General features: G+C 38.8%; 1 protein-coding gene across 1 annotated transcript; it reads right to left on the minus strand.

The window, feature by feature from the left end:
- Positions 1-3,441: 3,441 nt before the first annotated feature.
- On the minus strand, positions 3,442-16,536 carry LOC139671581 (histamine H3 receptor-like). The gene is made up of 3 exons (XM_071554651.1): positions 12,049-16,536; positions 9,304-9,470; positions 3,442-6,632 (listed from the first exon to the last, which is right to left on the minus strand). The coding sequence occupies exons 1-3, from the start codon at positions 12,293-12,295 to the stop codon at positions 5,841-5,843; spliced, it is 1,206 nt and encodes a 401-aa protein (XP_071410752.1). The 5' UTR covers positions 12,296-16,536; the 3' UTR covers positions 3,442-5,840.
- Positions 16,537-16,587: the final 51 nt, after the last annotated feature.

Below are 16,587 nucleotides of genomic sequence, written 5' to 3' on the forward strand. Positions count from 1 at the left end.
AGTGTGGCCCATCTAATCCTCCACTTCCTCAGTAATCCCACTCCAAAAAGTACCAAACCCTTAGCCCTTTGCAGGTGTGAGAAAACATGTCCATTCCTCATCACAATTTCATTTATTTTGGTAGGAGAGCACATGAGTTGTCAGGCTGTGGCTGAGTGATGCCTGCAGCTCAGTGGCTCTGTAGCACACCCTGCGACCAGCATTTCAAACTGCAGCCACAGTGCTTAATGCTTGAGAAGATGCAGGGCAAGAAACAATGAAAGATAGGGTGGGAAAGGTGTGGGGAGGAGAGATACAGTGCTCTGATCCCGACTTGCTGAACAAAGGGAATTATAGTGCAAAGAGTAATTGAAGCAATAAGTGTAAGGCAACAGGAACACAGGAGACCTCAGGAATGACAAAATGTAGCAAAGAGACATCTGCCTTTGGGGTATGTGAGCACAACTGCAGCCTGGGAAACATATCTGTGGCAGGATGGCCTGCCCTGATAAGGCAGAATGCACACAATGCAAGCTATCATGCAAGTTATCTGTGGTGAGCTACAGCTGGCACCAAGTGCTCTTTTAGTGTTGAATTATACTAGAACCAGCCTGGCTCACCAAACTTCAAACACATCCAGCGTTTTGCAGCAGGATTTGATAGATAAGCTAGTTGCTGACCTGTAAATCTGTGACTACCAGTCCATCATAACTACAAAAGTCCAGTCCAATTTTCATATGGCAGATTGTTCCACATACTTCCTTCAACTGTGGAGCTTCTCCCATGAAGCAGGGATGACTCTTCATGGCTACTCCCCAGGGGTTAAGAGAAAGAGAGAGATCTGCCCACTATCTGGTATAGTGAGTTATGTCAATCTCTATGTAATAATTGTTTCTTTTGCTAGCTTTGATACAATTGCTTTAATGTTATTGCTTTGATACAGTGCATTGTACTTCTTTATATTATACGCTACTAGTAGATTTTTAGCTTTTACACTATGTAGTAAATAATTCTGATAAGGATCTTTTGTCTGTCCATATGTCACAATAAATAATTCATTTTGTATAAATATATCCAATTTGCCACCATTAAAACCTGTGGGACAAAGTGATTTAATCACACCTCTATAAATCCTTAAAGATAAACCATTGACACAATCCAAGGCTAAGATATGATTCAGCCACACTTAAATTTGTCTCTGAGGAGTTTAGAAAGCAAATGAGTCCTTATTGCACCTGTGACTCAATGGCAGGTCTTCTTTAATAACCTTGTCTAAGCCTTCAACTCCCACCCGCCATGGTACCGGAGGAACTAGAGCTTCCTGTGCAGTCACAAAGCCACACTTGACATGGGTTGCATTGTGATGGGAGCGTGTTGCAGAGCACTTGGATCAGTGAGGAAGGTGGTGAAGTCTTTTTTAAGGAAATCAAGAAAGCTTCTGGATCACAGGACCTGTTTCTTGTATAGGACTCTAGTATTTATGGTAACTGCTGAGAGTGCACCATAGGAGGTATAAGCAATCAACAAGGTTCCTGGAGGCTGTCAAATAGAACTTACAGATACAATCACTGCATGGGCCAACAGGGGTGCCACACAGCTGGATCAGCTGTTCACTGGCAAAGAGGAGCTGCTTTGAGATGTGTTATCAGTGTCAGTCTTGGCTGTACTGATGATGAGGTAGTGGAATTCAAGATTCTAAAGGGGGTGAGGAAGTAAAGTAGCAGTACAGCCCATGGGCTCCAGGTAAGAAGAATTTGGTTTAGGAAACTGGTAGGTGGGATCCCATAGGAGGCCAAGTCTGAAAGCAAAGGCGCTCAGGGAAGTTGCAGACCTCTAGGGACAGCAGTCTCCATGCACAAGAAAAGCCCTCAAGAAAACAAGCAGATATATCAAGACAGTGGCTAACCAGGGAGTCTACAATGCAAAAAGGCAGCATGGAAGAGTTTGAAGAAGGGACAGGCTACAAAGGAGATTGTTGTAGTTTTGAATTATGTAAATTCTCTCCCTGCCACTAACTCCCCATGCCATTAGTTAACAAAAGAAGTAGTTAACTGCTACCAATGCATCTTGATCGTTTGGGGTGGCGGCAGACTGGGGGAAGATGCGGTGAGAAGCGGGCTTGGACGGTCTCTTTTGTTCTTGGGGACTACACACGGCTCTGGCTGTGTGTGCTGCTGTGGAAGAGGAGCCGTTTCTTCTCCTCCTTGCTGCTACTGTGGAGTAAGCCATTTTTTTCCTGCCACTCCTGTTGCTCCTGGTTTTGGCATTTGGGGCCTGGGTCACCGCCCCGGTTTCACCGTCGCCCGCAGCGTTGAAGCCACCCGCCCCTCTCCCCTTCCCCTGCGGCAGCATCAAGAACAACATGAACAACTTCAGCCACCCCATTAACAGTAAAATGCTGCATAAGAAAAATGTAGGTGCTTTGCTGAATGGGGCCAATCATCGAGTGACAGCACATGCAGAGGAGTTTGAAGTACCCAAAGCAATCTTTGCTTCATTCTTCACTAACTAGGTCTCCCTTTCTTTCATTCTAATGAATGAGTTCAAGGAGGAGACCTGTCAAATGCAGGTGAGAATAAAGAAGGATTAATCAAGAGGACTTGACCCGTAAGAGTCCATGGGACTCAATGGGCTGCACTCAAGGCTGCCAAGAGATCCAGCTACCACCCTTGTAAGGCCACTTTCTATCCTCTTTGAATGATCACGGAGATGAAGCAAGAATTCCAAAAACTAAAGAAGGCAACTGTTGCAACCATCTTCAAATGCTGCCACAAGGACAAAAGGTCAGATTCTCTTCATTCCCAGGAAAGTATTGGAGTGAGTCCTCTTGGAATATATTCCTGAGAACCTGAGGGATGAAAAGGTGACTGGGAACAGTCAGGATGGACCTACCAAGTGTAAATCGTGCCTGAGCAACTTGGTTGTCTTCTTTGAAAAAAATCACTAGATTAGTAGACAAGGGGAGAATAGTAATTTGGTTTTCAAATTAGGGAATAAATCAAATGTTGAAGTTTTAATCACAGTCTTTCATGGGGCTGAGGGAGAAATCTATGGGATTCTTCCTTTGGAACATAAAGGACACAGACGTTAGAATTCAATACTTGTTCCAGAAATAAACAACCAGAAGATAACACAATTTCTTCCAACATGTATGTTTTATTTGTTGGGGTTTATTTAGAACCTGAGAGGGTCAACTTAGAAAAACTCTGGTGTAGTTTGAGTTGAACCTCACAGAATCATATACCTACTGTCACTATGTATTTACAAGACCTATTGGACATCTGGAAAGACAGAAGAAATTTCAAGGACAAGAAATGGTGAAATGGATAAGTGACTGGATAGAGTTGGCTTGGAAAACCCTTTGGCAAGCAAAATCTGTTCGAGTCAGGTTACAAGAACTAATGCTGAACAAGTATCTAACTCTGAAAAATGTCTGATAGGAAGAAGACTTACAATGCCACCTTGACCAAGACAGCTTTAATGCTGTGACCACAGCAACCAAGTGCTTGACTTACACTGGAGATTCTAAGTAAAATTTTCAGCAATTAGAAAAATATAACAAATTCTTCAGTATACAGGAGTGGTGTGACAAAACAGTTTGAACACTGTGTGTAATACAGAAACTAAAACACATTTGATCTCTAGTAGCTTCACTATTTTATGGGGGTTTTTTTTCAAATTTGCTGCACATTGTGCTCCCTGGCAAACTCCCTGACAAACTAGTTTCCCAGCACTACACAATGGGCATTCAGTTTACCTAGTCAATAATTTTGTAGATAATTTTTTCAAAATAAACAACACATTCATTAATCACAAAATGCAAATAGAATATTTATGCTAAAAGCATAGGATAAAAAGCAGACAACACAAATACTTTCCAATTTGGGGCGCAGCTTCAATTTATCTGTTTAACAGATGCATAGTACATCAGCTATTCTATAAATGTTTTAAGTGTGCGTGTGTGTTTGGATTTTTTAAGCCTCACAGAAAAAAAACCCCACAAAATCTATGACAGTACCTTAGCTCATGACAGTAAAAACAATTGTGCTGAATCAGTGAGCTCCTCCTGAAGATGCATCTCTGTTAGCAATCAGGCTCACGATCCAGAACACTATCCATGTGAAGCAAGAAAGCATAAAGAGGATAAATGGTGAAAGATAACCTTCCACCAGTGTGAAAACTATCAAGAGAAGTCTTCAGTTCCAGACCTCTGAGCAGAATGACATTTTAGCTCTTCAAAGCCATCAACTTTTGTGCTATGATTAAGCTGCTTACATGCATTTGAATTGTGCTTGCAAAGGAGTACTGTGCTGTTGCAACACTTCTACAGCCAATTTCAAATTAGATTGAAAACTATTTAAATGGATTACTCTCTTCATTGTTCTGGTATCAGATTTCTCTTTCTGTATTTTTTACATTTTTATATATATATATATACATATACATACATATACATATATATACACACACAAAGAGGAAGAAAATTACATAAAAAGAGAGAATAAAAATTTATCCAGTGACTCTCACTTACCCTTCTAGGTGAGTTGCAACACTCAACACAAGGTAAAAAAGTTTGGCACATGGAATAGGATGTAATCAAGTTCCATTGCTCTTTCTCCAACACATCTACCCACTCCTTTCAGCACTGCACATTTAACTGCTTTGTTTGTTAAGAACTGCTTAAGACACCTCTGTATCAGATTTCTGACCTCTGTAAAACCCCATTTTCAAGCACAGAATATGGCCCTTGCTCACTGATACAAAAATGCAGTTTGATACTTGCTCTGTGGCAGAGAAAATCCATATAATGTCCCTGTAACAGGGCATAAAGAACTGATCTAGTATAAAAGTCACTCTGTCGGATCAAATTTGTTCCAGACATTTTGATGGAATATCTTTGCGCTTGCAAAGCTTCACACCCAAGAGGCTATTGTCCATTCTTGCACAGACAGCCAAAATCATAAATCCAGTATGAACTTACCATTGCTTGCTCTGCTCATTTAACAGGAATGTGATCATGTGTCCAAGCCTGGCCTATCTTTTAGGCAATCAAAAAATTCACAGATCTGGCACCGAATATCATTTAAGCATGACCAAAGAGAGTGTCAGGACAAAAGACAGTATGGGTGAAAAGACTAACAACAATTTATGTCTGCAAAAATTTTGATAACCAGTCTTAATATTCCATTTCCAAGGAAAATTTCATTCTCTGAAAATCATTCAGAATTACTAACTTATATGTACTGTGTCCTGCAACACCAGATATGAACTATATTCAAATTAGAAAAGGACAGATATGGCAGATTAGGCAGTTCATTCACTTGCACTCTGCCCAATGAGGGAATTCTAAAAACTACAGGGCACTACTTTGTACTCATAATAGTTTATAAAATTAAAGTATACTGCTTCTGTGAGTATTTATACAACTTTTCAAAAACATAGCAGAATTGTTCCTTCTCTGATAGCTTTACGTTCACAAAGATGTAAATTTTAACAGCAGGTATCTCCCTCCAGTGAACATCTACAGAGATATCTACAAAACAGTTCTTTGACAGTGCCAGCACTATACATTAAACAAAAGGGAGGAAAAAGTTTTTAAAAAAGTATATCACACCCACAAACCAAGAGGACATCTTGCAAAATTTGTTATTCTATTCAACGCACTAGATGGTGATTAATCTGGTGCCATTCCAGCAAACCCAAAAACAATATTCTGAAAATTAGCATTATCAGGGCAAATACTGCTGCACTCTTAAATAATGTCATTAGTAAACAAATGGGTTTTTTCTCTGTGTATGCTGAAGCCACATATAAAAAATACCGCTGAATAATAGAGGAACCATATCTGTAAGACATTTATTTTAACTCTCATGTGTGTTACGTGATCTCAATGTTGCAAACTTTTTGGGACACAATATTTTTATGAAAGCCATTCGAAACCTCATATGACAGAGAGGGTAAAGAAATGGGTTCAAAGAGGAATTGATCCATAAAAGCCAAAAGGTTGCTTCATACAGGGAGTTATGGACACAAGTTCCCTGGCAGGCCCCACGAATAATCATTAGTAAAGAGTATGGAGCCCAGCAAATGACAAACACACACACAATTATGGCAAGCGACTTCGCAATTTTCTTGTCCTGCTGCAGTTTTGATCCAGCCCTTGAATGGAAAGAACCAGAAAAGTTCCTTTTGAGAGCTGTAGGACTAGTTTCTGTCCTAGGTGGACAGTTAGCCATCGCTGCTGGTCTCCATGACCTCGTTAACGATGAAACGCTGTCCTCTGCTTCTGATGAAGAAGATGCCCCTGACCTTGGCAAGATGCAAAATCTCCAGGACAAACTGCTGCTCCTTGGAGGCTCACAGTCCTGCACGTTGCCACGCCGCTGGCGCCTCTGGATGCTGTGGAAGATGTGCATGTTGAAGTAGGTCACCAAGAGCAGTGGCACGAAGAACTCCAGGGTGGACGCACACAGCAGAAAGTACCAGTTGTCGTAAAACTCAGCATAGCACTGATCTGCTGCTACTGTGCTGTGTCCAGCTACATGCTCCCAAAAGAGGATTGCTGGGCAGTAAAGAAGAAAGGCTAAGACCCATATGGCCACCATCTTGATGGCAGGGTTGGATGTTATTCCCTGCTGGGCTCTGTAAGATACCTATGAGAGAAAAGGACATGTCACATGTTCAGATGACATTTTTGAAAAACTGTCTCAAAAACACTCCATAACCAAGCCAAATATAAAATTTGTTCCATATTTCCCCAGACACCTAGAACATCTTCACTATGTAAGGTCCTAAAAAACTGTTAGTCAAGTTCTTTATACACTGTAGCTCTGTGATTTATTTTAATACTTGGGACTGGAGAGGAGCAGAAATTATATTATGATGGCTAAACTATCATTTGACTCTCAGGGTATGAAAGGGTATAGCTTGTTGCCACCACACAGTAAAGCAGTAATAAGGAATCAATAAGGAATTGGTTTATGATTCATTAGCCCAGGCTCAGCAGAGTGTGAAAGCAGCTGTGGGAGTTCCTTTCTGCCCTGCAAAAGTAGAAGACTTCTGTATTAGATAGGTTATCATGTGAGACTGCAAACATTAGATAATGTAATTTTTAATACTGTTTCTTCCTACCATAGCAGAAAAAAAATCTCTCCCACACATATAAAATACCTTGCTTTATTGAAACATTCTACTTTAACACTTGCTTTACCCCATAAAAACTCATTGCGTTACTGAAAATCTTGATGGTTTTATATCTACCCAGACAGGATATTAAGAATTAAAATCATGTTATCCAAAGTTGGGAAGTACAAGAGTTAAAACCACCCTATAATAGCCCAGCCAGTATGTGCAACACATAGAGTTCCATCTCTCAGTTCCCTGCATCTTTCAGAGCAGAGGAAGATAAGTTAATGAAATGCTGGACAATTTTATTTCATCCATACTGCTCAACATTTGATATCTCAGGATTTCCTAAGAAGTACTACCTTGATCAGCTTCCTATGCTGTTCATCAGTGTAGCACTTGCATGCTACACAAATATTAACGAATGCTATCTTCACATCCTCATATGACACAAGGGGTATTGTCCCTACTTCACCAGCAAGTGACAGAGCAGTAGAGCACTGTTATACTCATTATTTTAGATTCTCTGCTTTACTGTAGCTAGAAGATTCAGACTCCTCTACATCTTAAAGCATCTTATTGACTCTGTGTGCAGCTCCAGTTCTGCAGTAATGAATTTGTGGCTCTTTGCAAGACCACAACCCTCTCAATTTAGAGGCAGAAAACAGGAAACTGCACAACCTCACAAATTGTTAACTCTAAAATGACTGGCACCTGGCCACAAACTAGGTTTGCAGCAGAGTCAGCAGTGGATCCCAAGTCCATGAGGAAGCACAGCATCTTTTCTTTGGATAACAGCCCTATGTTACACACTCCTGGACTCACTCCATCCTAATTAGCTAAAGGAGAACACCAGAATGTGAATCTGTAAGTTGCATAAGAACCATCACCAGTTGCATAAGAACATGGATCCCAATTGAGTTGCAGAGGCTCTTTTTATTTACATTTTTCACATTCTGAGCTCTGCAACTTCATTAATATTTTGAATGTGGGGATTTTCAACTTTATTTTTCAGCTTTAAAAAAAAAAAGCAGTCAAAACCAACTGTAAAACCACAATACTGGGGAAGTAGACAAAGAGATGAAGCACTATATCAAAGCTTCCCAAATAAGAACCTCCCGGTCTAACACAGCCCACAGCTAGCAGACTCATCAGCGGGGAGAAGAGAAGACTTCAGGGTGAGCTAACTGTGGCCTGCCAGTACCTGAATGGACCCTACAAGAAAGATGGAGAAGGATGTTTTACAAGGGCAGGTAGTGATAGGAAGAGGGAATGGCTTTAAACTGAAAGAGGGAAGGTTTATTCTGGATATTAGGAAGAAATTGTTTACTCTGAGGGTGGTGAGGCACTGGAACAGGTTGCCCAGAGAATTCAAGGATGGCCCATCCCTGCAAGTGTTCAAGGCCAGGCTGGATGGGGTTTTGAGCACCCAGGTCTAGTAGGAGGTATCCCTGCCCAGGGCAGGGAGGTTGGAATAGGTGATCTTTAAGGTCCCTTCCAATTCAAACCATTCTAAGATTCTATAACTAAACACCAAGTAGAGTTTAGAAATGGTGAATAATAATAGTTATTATTGGATACCTTGGCTATCTTCTGTAGTAGAAGAACAACACCACTCAAGAAACACCTCTTACCTCTCTGCATATTTTGATTCATTCCTCTTTTTTCTTCAAGGGATTAGTTTCCAGCAAACTACTTGCTGACAGCACATGTCAATCACCCCCTGCAGTAATTCAGGTCTTCATCTGATCTTCACTCCATCCATCCCACATCTGTTTCCATATCTCTTCTTACAAAATTTATCCAAGCCTAAGCACATTCTTGACTTAACCCAGTTTTCATCACACCTCTTCTAATGGTCAAAGTCCAAGCTCTACACAAGCCTGTTGTTCCTTTCCTACCTTGACCTTCCTACTTCCTCTATAGTGTTATTAAAGAATTTTTAATGCAGGTGGCAGGAGGGTAACACTGGAATCACAAACAAGACAATGCCCTATCTCTAAGTGCAAATGCAACACTGAAGAATCACCATTTTTCCAGAAAAAAATGCTACAATAATGTAGGACTATTTAGCTTCCACTATTAATTGTGACACTCTGTTTTATATATACATATAAATATATACATAAAGCATATACATATACACAAAGCAGCAATTATAATAACATATCAAGTAATAAATAGGAATGTTATTCTTACAGCTTTTGTAACTGACAGGAAACGGTCGTAGCTGATAAGGACGATGCTAAACACTGAAGCTGTGCAGACAAGATAGTCCACAACAAGCCAGACCTTGCACAGGCCTCTTCCCAAGTGCCACGTCCCTGTCAGGGCATAAGGGATGTACAAAGGAATACAGAACACACCTGTGGAAATAAACCAAGTATACATGTCAGTCAGCACTGCAAGCAGTACTTGTGAAACCATAAAAACATTTCTGTGATATCTGATAAAAGTACAATCGACACAGACTGGAACTGCATATGGAAGGTTTTATATTATCATGCAAACAGTGAAAACTGTACAACAAACTAGGCACTGTTAACATTCTTACACTTAATACCTTTCTGAAAGGTATATTGTTTTTATTGTGTATCATTATCACTTCTCCTGTTAATACCATCTGCTAAAGGAAGGAGCAGCTGACTTTTTCATCTGATGAAGTAACCACTATTCTGTATTAACTGCTGAAATTAAAACAAACAAAACCAACCCTCCACTAAATTCAATTCACTGTTTTCTACAATAAATTATCCAACTGCCATGCTTCTATCCTCTTAGAAGCAGGATATGGAGTCCAAAAATGTTCCAGAAGTAACTTTCTATAGAAATATGAGTTTCAGGCTGATTTTTAAAACTATATGATCAAAAGGCTGACAAAAACTGCACAGTAAATTAAATACACCCAGCCTACCTTTTCTTCTCCTAAGTCTTCACCATAACCACTTTACAGTGGTGAGCTGATAGGTTGTTATCTACGGGCACACGTCAAGCTGTGGGAACATACATAAGTGACCCACCCGCACCCATAGCCATCTAAATTAGGCTGTTAAATACAAATGTTGTGAAAGTGACAATATTACATCATTTTAATAAATTTCAAGGTGATCACTCTACACAGACTCAAAATGCAGCTTTGAGAGGCTGAAGAGCTAGTGGTGTAGTTTGTCAGGATGCAGTTTGCAGAAATGCAGTGAACAGCATCAATGGTGCAATGAAATGGAATCACTGCATGTACAGAGCAACTAACACTTGCTCTTTCAAGCAAAATGCTGTATTATAGATTTTAACATTAAGGGGGGGGAGAAAGCAATGATTTCAACTTCAGATTTACTACATAATAGTGAGTGCCCATGTAACAGGTATTGAAGAGTATCTTGAGAGTTTCCATTTTCATAAAAATGTTACAATTCCTGCTATTCTCCCTCTACTAAGAATCAAGACATCCCTCCTCAAATGCAGCTATAGGTCCAGAAGCACAGAGGTAAAGCAAAAGTTGCTGAATGTGAAAATCAGATAGATTATATATGTTACAAGAGTAAGCAAATGACTCTGTAAGCTTTTATAGCAATTAGGATCATGCAGAAAGTAAGAACAATTTAGGTATACTCTGAATCTAAATTATGTAGCTACAGAAATACCAATCAGTTTGAGTCTTACGTAGGCAAAGGTTTTAAGCAAATTTAGAATTAAAAAGCAGACATTCTGGTACTCATAATGTCAGAAACAAAAATTCATGGGAATGAGGTAATGCCAGATTCTACTTTCTTCTTTGAGAGAGTACATTATTTACTTTGTAATTTCCAGCTAGATGTTAGTATTTGTTCAGTATGGGGTTAGAGTGTGAGTCAGATGACAGAACACCACTTTGTCCACTGAGTTGGTTGGGGTTTTTTTCTGCTTACTGCCATGTTTTTTCCTGTATAATGCAACTGGACAGCAGGCAGCAAGAAGTCTGTGGCATAACAAGGCAGATGTAAGGTGGAAGAAGACATTAAACATATGGGGGAAGGGCTCAAAACATTATACAAGGAGATCTGGACATCACAAGAACAGGACTATTAGAAGCTTTGCCCCTAACAGAACTTTGGACATTGGCAATAAATTTTAAGTAGAGTTTCTTCTGTTCATTCAGCATGCTTTTTAAATGTGTGGCTAAAAATAGTAGAATAAAAACAGTTTAAAAATATTTTGTTGTGATATGACAAGTCAGAATACGGATTTCATGAAATAGCCACAATTGTTCAGAACAATCTTTCTGCATACTCAATAATTTAACCAAGACTTATAGCAGAAAGGCTCAACACTTCACAGAATATTGCAATACATCCATCTTCAACTGCACATCAAAATACTGTCTTAATTGTACCTTTTCTCAGTACAAGTCTCAAAATTAAATGTGCCCCTACTTATAACTATATACATGTAACATTATACTTCTAAGAAACTGTTTGCTATTTTTATTTAGCTATGCAAACACATAGTCCTAAGGTATTGCTCTAGATAAAGCAGGAACAGCAAAATGTTTAAAAATACTATTCATCACTATTTAGTCACAAACTTCATCTGTATTGTGTGACAGCAGACTGAAATTGAAAATATCAACCATATGTCGAGATCTGTGAGACAATATATGCTGTAACTGGAGCATGTAAACATTCATCAAAACTCTTCACAAACAATTCACATTATTTCATAGAATTCACACACAGTAGTATTTTGTCCTGGGACAATAACATTAAACATTACCTGACAAAGAATCCATTTTTCCTGAAAAATCATAGGTTGCTGAAACACATCACATTGCTTCCACCGTTGTTACCCTTTCCCAAATATTTCTGGGAAATAGTTCTCTTAGAAGAAATCACACAGAGGATAAACCCCATTGCTTCTCCTAAGATTCCCAGCACACAACCAGTACACCTCTCCACAACCATGACTTACCCACTGCAAAGTCAGAAACAGCCAGATTGAGAAAGAAATAGTTACTCCGATGCCTAAGGTTTCTGTCCAGCATGAAAGCAAGGATCACCAGGATGTTTCCAAGGATGGTGACCAGACACAGCATCACCATGAGGAAAGCCAGTAGCACCAACACTCCCAGTGAAAACTCAGAGCTTGGCAACTGAGTGGGCCAAGTCTCATTACACTCTGCAGCCACATGCAGAGTTTCAGCACTGCTGTTGTGCATGTTGTGTACCCCGGTCAGCTCAGTCTGGGAAGAAAGCTGGATCTGGCAGAGTTATCCAGAAGGTTGAGATTCATAAGGATGAGTTAAAAATCCAATAAACATTAAAAAACCCCATTGTCTCAGAAGGGAAAAAAAAGCAAAAACTTTTGATGCTAGATAAATCTAGTTTTCTTAATGTATAATGAACATGTATAATTCTAGAAGAGTTACTGGTTCTGAAAACTGTCTTTTTTTCAAGCTTGTATTTTAAAACACAAGCTCTTCTTTAACCAACCTGATTCTTATCTGTGGAGGTCAGGAGTGCTGATTTGAGGTTCTCTTTTTTTCCTTCCTCCTACCCTCCCTGTCAGAAGGGTTTTGCTTGCTAGCATTATGGACAAATTTTTTTTAAATTTTTTTCTTAATACTGTGAACATATCTTACTGAGAATTTAAACTATTTTCTAATGTCATGCTTGTTTGTCCGGTGTTATTGCAATTCAGAAAGCCTGTGGTCCCTCTCTATTGTATCTCTTTGTTGACCAAATACATGGTCAACTTCATTGTTGCTGTTGCTCTTCTGTTTGAGGACTCTATGGCTGAAAACTGATACTGTGGAAATGAGTATATACAGAATTACTTACCAGAGCAGTTAACGTTTAGAGTAATGGTCCAACGTTTAGAGATCAGTTGCAAAACTGCCACCCAATCAGTTTCAAAACTCTTAGCAGCAGCCCCAGTGACACAGCAGCTGCTGCTGCCCCAGACCCAAGGAACTAAATACCAATGCCCTGAATGTGAATGACAGCTTGGCAATTAACTTTAATAGGATGAAGCTTTTCTTTCCACACTGGTGGGAAAAATTGTGTCCCTTCACAAATGTTTGTATTTTGCATGAATAATGAAGCTACTTGCAGAGAGCTGTGAGCATTCCACAGTTGTAAAAATTCAATCACTTTTATTATGGGTTCTAAAACCACTTTGGTGTCTAATTTTAGATACTTAAATTTGAAAAATGTTGACTGTCATGTCTTTGCTTCTGTTGTGGGAACAAATTCATTAGCATTTGCCAAGTGCTTTTACTAAATGTTTGAATGGCAGCAGTACAAAAAATGCAAAACTTTATTATCCATACAAATATGTTCACAGCATGCATGTCCACTATTGATTAAGCTGTATTTAGTTTCCAGGTAATGCAGAAAACACACTATGGCACAACTACTAATACCACTAGCCTTTCTTCTGCTAGGCCATGCTGAAGCCTCAAGAGGAAACTCAGCAGCTTCACTATTTTCCGTGAGAACCAGCTGACCTTGCCAAATGGCTTAAATCTTTGTGTGCTTTCTAGGAGTAAAAAGCTACCTAACTCTTTTCATCTCTCTCCCTCAACATTTCTTCTTGGAGTTAACTTGGATCTAACTTGGTTTCTTGAAATCTTAGATATCCAACTCTTCCACACCATACTTGGAAAGCCTGTGTGTAGCAAGGTATCTACAAGTAACAGGTGAAGTTTAACACAAGATCCACTAAATAAGCTTTTAGCAGAATTATTTTCTCCGTGGCTGTTAACTACAATTAGATCAGTTTAGAACACATCTAGATAAAAAATACCTAAAGTAGCTAATAAAGAGCTGATTTTCATTCTTTATTCAAATAGACATGATAGGCATTAAATGCATAGCACAGAGGAATACACCAAAAGGATCCACAGGTTCCTCTACCTGAAGTCTCTGTTTGACAGAGAAACCACACACCAGTTCTTCAGAAAGTACTGGCTAATGAAATACCCCAAGCAGAGAGCAGATATAAAGTCCTGGCCTGGTCACCTAAGTTTGAGACACAAAGAAAAATAAATCATTCTGATACTACCTTGTAGGAGATTGTGATGCTATAACAACTAATCTGTTTTCAGCCGTACTCTGGATTCATTTCAAGAATAGCAAAGCAAAAACAGTAAAATAAAGATATAAGACAACAGAGTGGCCAAAAAGACTTTCTTGCTCTTCCAAAAGTAGGGAATATGTCTTAAACACATTAACAGTATTTGATAACACAGTTAAAACTGCTGCTTCAGTTTAACATTAATTTCCTCACAGAATTGAAAAAGTTAAGAGCTGTTGTCAGCCATTTTTGTAACTTCCTTCCCTTGCTGGATCTTCTTCTTAGAATAAAGGAGGTTTAAACTCAGGAAATGCTTGCAAACAAAAACAGGAACAGAAGGTAAATAGGAAGAGAATGTAACTTCTCTAACCAAAAGTGTCCAGAAGACAGCCAGCCAGCACTTCACGCTCTCTCTGAAAGAAATAGTGCAAAAATACAAATGTATTTCCACTTTGATGGTCTGTTTCCAAACACTTTAAAGGACAGAGGATTAATTTTGCTCACTGACTGGATGATCCATATGGTTTATTTTATTTATGCAGTCAGTGGTTTCAACAACCTCTTTTTTCCATTTTGGGGTTTTAGCTTTTGCCAACACACAACACTGACACATGAGATTCTTGGGAACAAGGATCAGTATTTTCTGTTTAAAAAAGTAATAAAAAAATAGTAATCAGATAGATAGCTCTCACAGGTTTCAAACTGAATACCCAAAAAGTTCAGACCTTCAGAATTGTTGATTCTCAGCATTCAAAGTTTAAAGGATGCTCTTTGGAAAAAGATCAGGGATTACCATGAATGGAATTGCATCTTGGGCAGCTGCAGCAGAACTCACAATTCACCTGCTTCCACATAAGTAATTGCTATCTCCAACTCTCAGAATAGCAACAGAAACTTTGCAATACATAAATCAATAACGTACTGGAAGTGAATACCAAAATTTTTAAAAGAGTCTATCTGTAAGACAAACTATGAACAAGTAATACTTGTATGATCAGAAAACTACAAGACTACTACATACACAGTGCAGATCTCCTTTTCTGAGAGAAAATCCATTTTCAGTATCACAAGCACAGATGCTATGGTTGAACTCAAAAGACCTTTGCTATACAGAAAGGTAGTATAACTTTGTAAAATTGTCTTAATAAATCAATGGAATCAGTGTATTTATTTTCGTGTTTAATCATGTAGTTTAGTGGCATTTTTGAAGCTACTGAGATTGCTAAGGAGCATCTCTGTTGCTTTGTCAAACTCTAAAATAGTTACTTTGATTAGATGAAGTTTGCCTTGAGAGAAAAGGTTTTCTGGGATACTTGTGCTGGAGAACTATAATGAACAGGAAGAAGCTATCAGCAAGAAATTGTATACAGAAGAGGTGGTCAAGTACAATAGTCTTATGATTACACCACTTAACTATATAAGTGCAACTGGAGAAATAGTCACATCACATAGTCACAGGCCTGACATTACTATATGAACTAATTACATAAGGTGTACCTGACCCAAGAAAGCATCTGTGATTAAGCCAGAAATTAACAAATCACAAAGGTTAGAAAGTAAGTTGAGAAAACAAAAAGAAAAAAACCCCAATAGATCATTAAAATCTATCCTTTTCAAGAGGAAGATATCAACAGAACATTAAAATAACATTTCATCTCATCTAAATAGCAATATAACAATTAACTGACAAAACATCCTCGTGGATTTTGTTTGGGGTTTTTTTGAAACACATTAATGCCTGAAAGCTATTAATAAAAGACTAGAAAATTCAAGTCTTTGTGATGATATAAGTAACACTTGTTTTTTCCCCCACTCGATACCAACAGAAGTCTTCAGAACATTTATATGTTCACTACTCACAGTGTAACAGTCCTATTTCAAAATCCCCATAATATTTGTGGGAATCACTTGTTCCTTTAATTATGCAACACTTCATTCTCAGCTTTTCAACAGGCTCCTAGAGTCCCAGTTGTCAGAGAATTGTCAGAACAATTCTCAAAGAAATTTTGTAGTAATTTCATCACATTTCTTAGTTCATTGCCCATGTTCAGACTTTCTTATATCACCAAGCAGGCCTTATCTAGCATCTGATCAAGAATTGCACAGGCAGGACCAAGCTCTGCAAGGCCGTACAATACTTGGCCACATGCTTTCCTTTTACAGAAGAAAACATAGAACTGAAAAAGTAATCTGCTGTATGAACAACTACAGTCTCAGCCTCAATACAAAAACCCAGGGTGTTCAATTGCTAATACAAGACAGGTATTTGAATTTGAATCCAGGAATGCAGAAGATAAGAAATCCACATTTTCAATTTGTCAGCTGTTGTTTGGTGGGAGGTGGTGGGATGGAGTAATGATTCCAGATGCTGCAATGTCCTCATAACAAGGAGCTGAACTGTGTAAGAAACAGAAAACTTGTGTCTAAGCTCTA

This window comes from Pithys albifrons, chromosome 4, assembly GCF_047495875.1.
Source record: "Pithys albifrons albifrons isolate INPA30051 chromosome 4, PitAlb_v1, whole genome shotgun sequence".
Taxonomy (NCBI): Eukaryota; Metazoa; Chordata; class Aves; order Passeriformes; family Thamnophilidae; genus Pithys; species Pithys albifrons.

What these genes read in the sequence shown, in the direction of transcription:
- LOC139671581 (XM_071554651.1), bottom strand. Translation starts at nt 12,295, where the DNA reads ATGCACAACAGCAGTGCTGAAACTCTGCATGTGGCTGCAGAGTGTAAT. An exon ending in TGTTTCTGACTTTGCAGTGG is followed by an intron (nt 9,471 to 12,048) that starts GTAAGTCATGGT and finishes TTATTTCCACAG; the next exon opens with GTGTGTTCTGTATTCCTTTG. An exon ending in TCCTGTCAGTTACAAAAGCT is followed by an intron (nt 6,633 to 9,303) that starts GTAAGAATAACA and finishes TTTCTCTCATAG; the next exon opens with GTATCTTACAGAGCCCAGCA.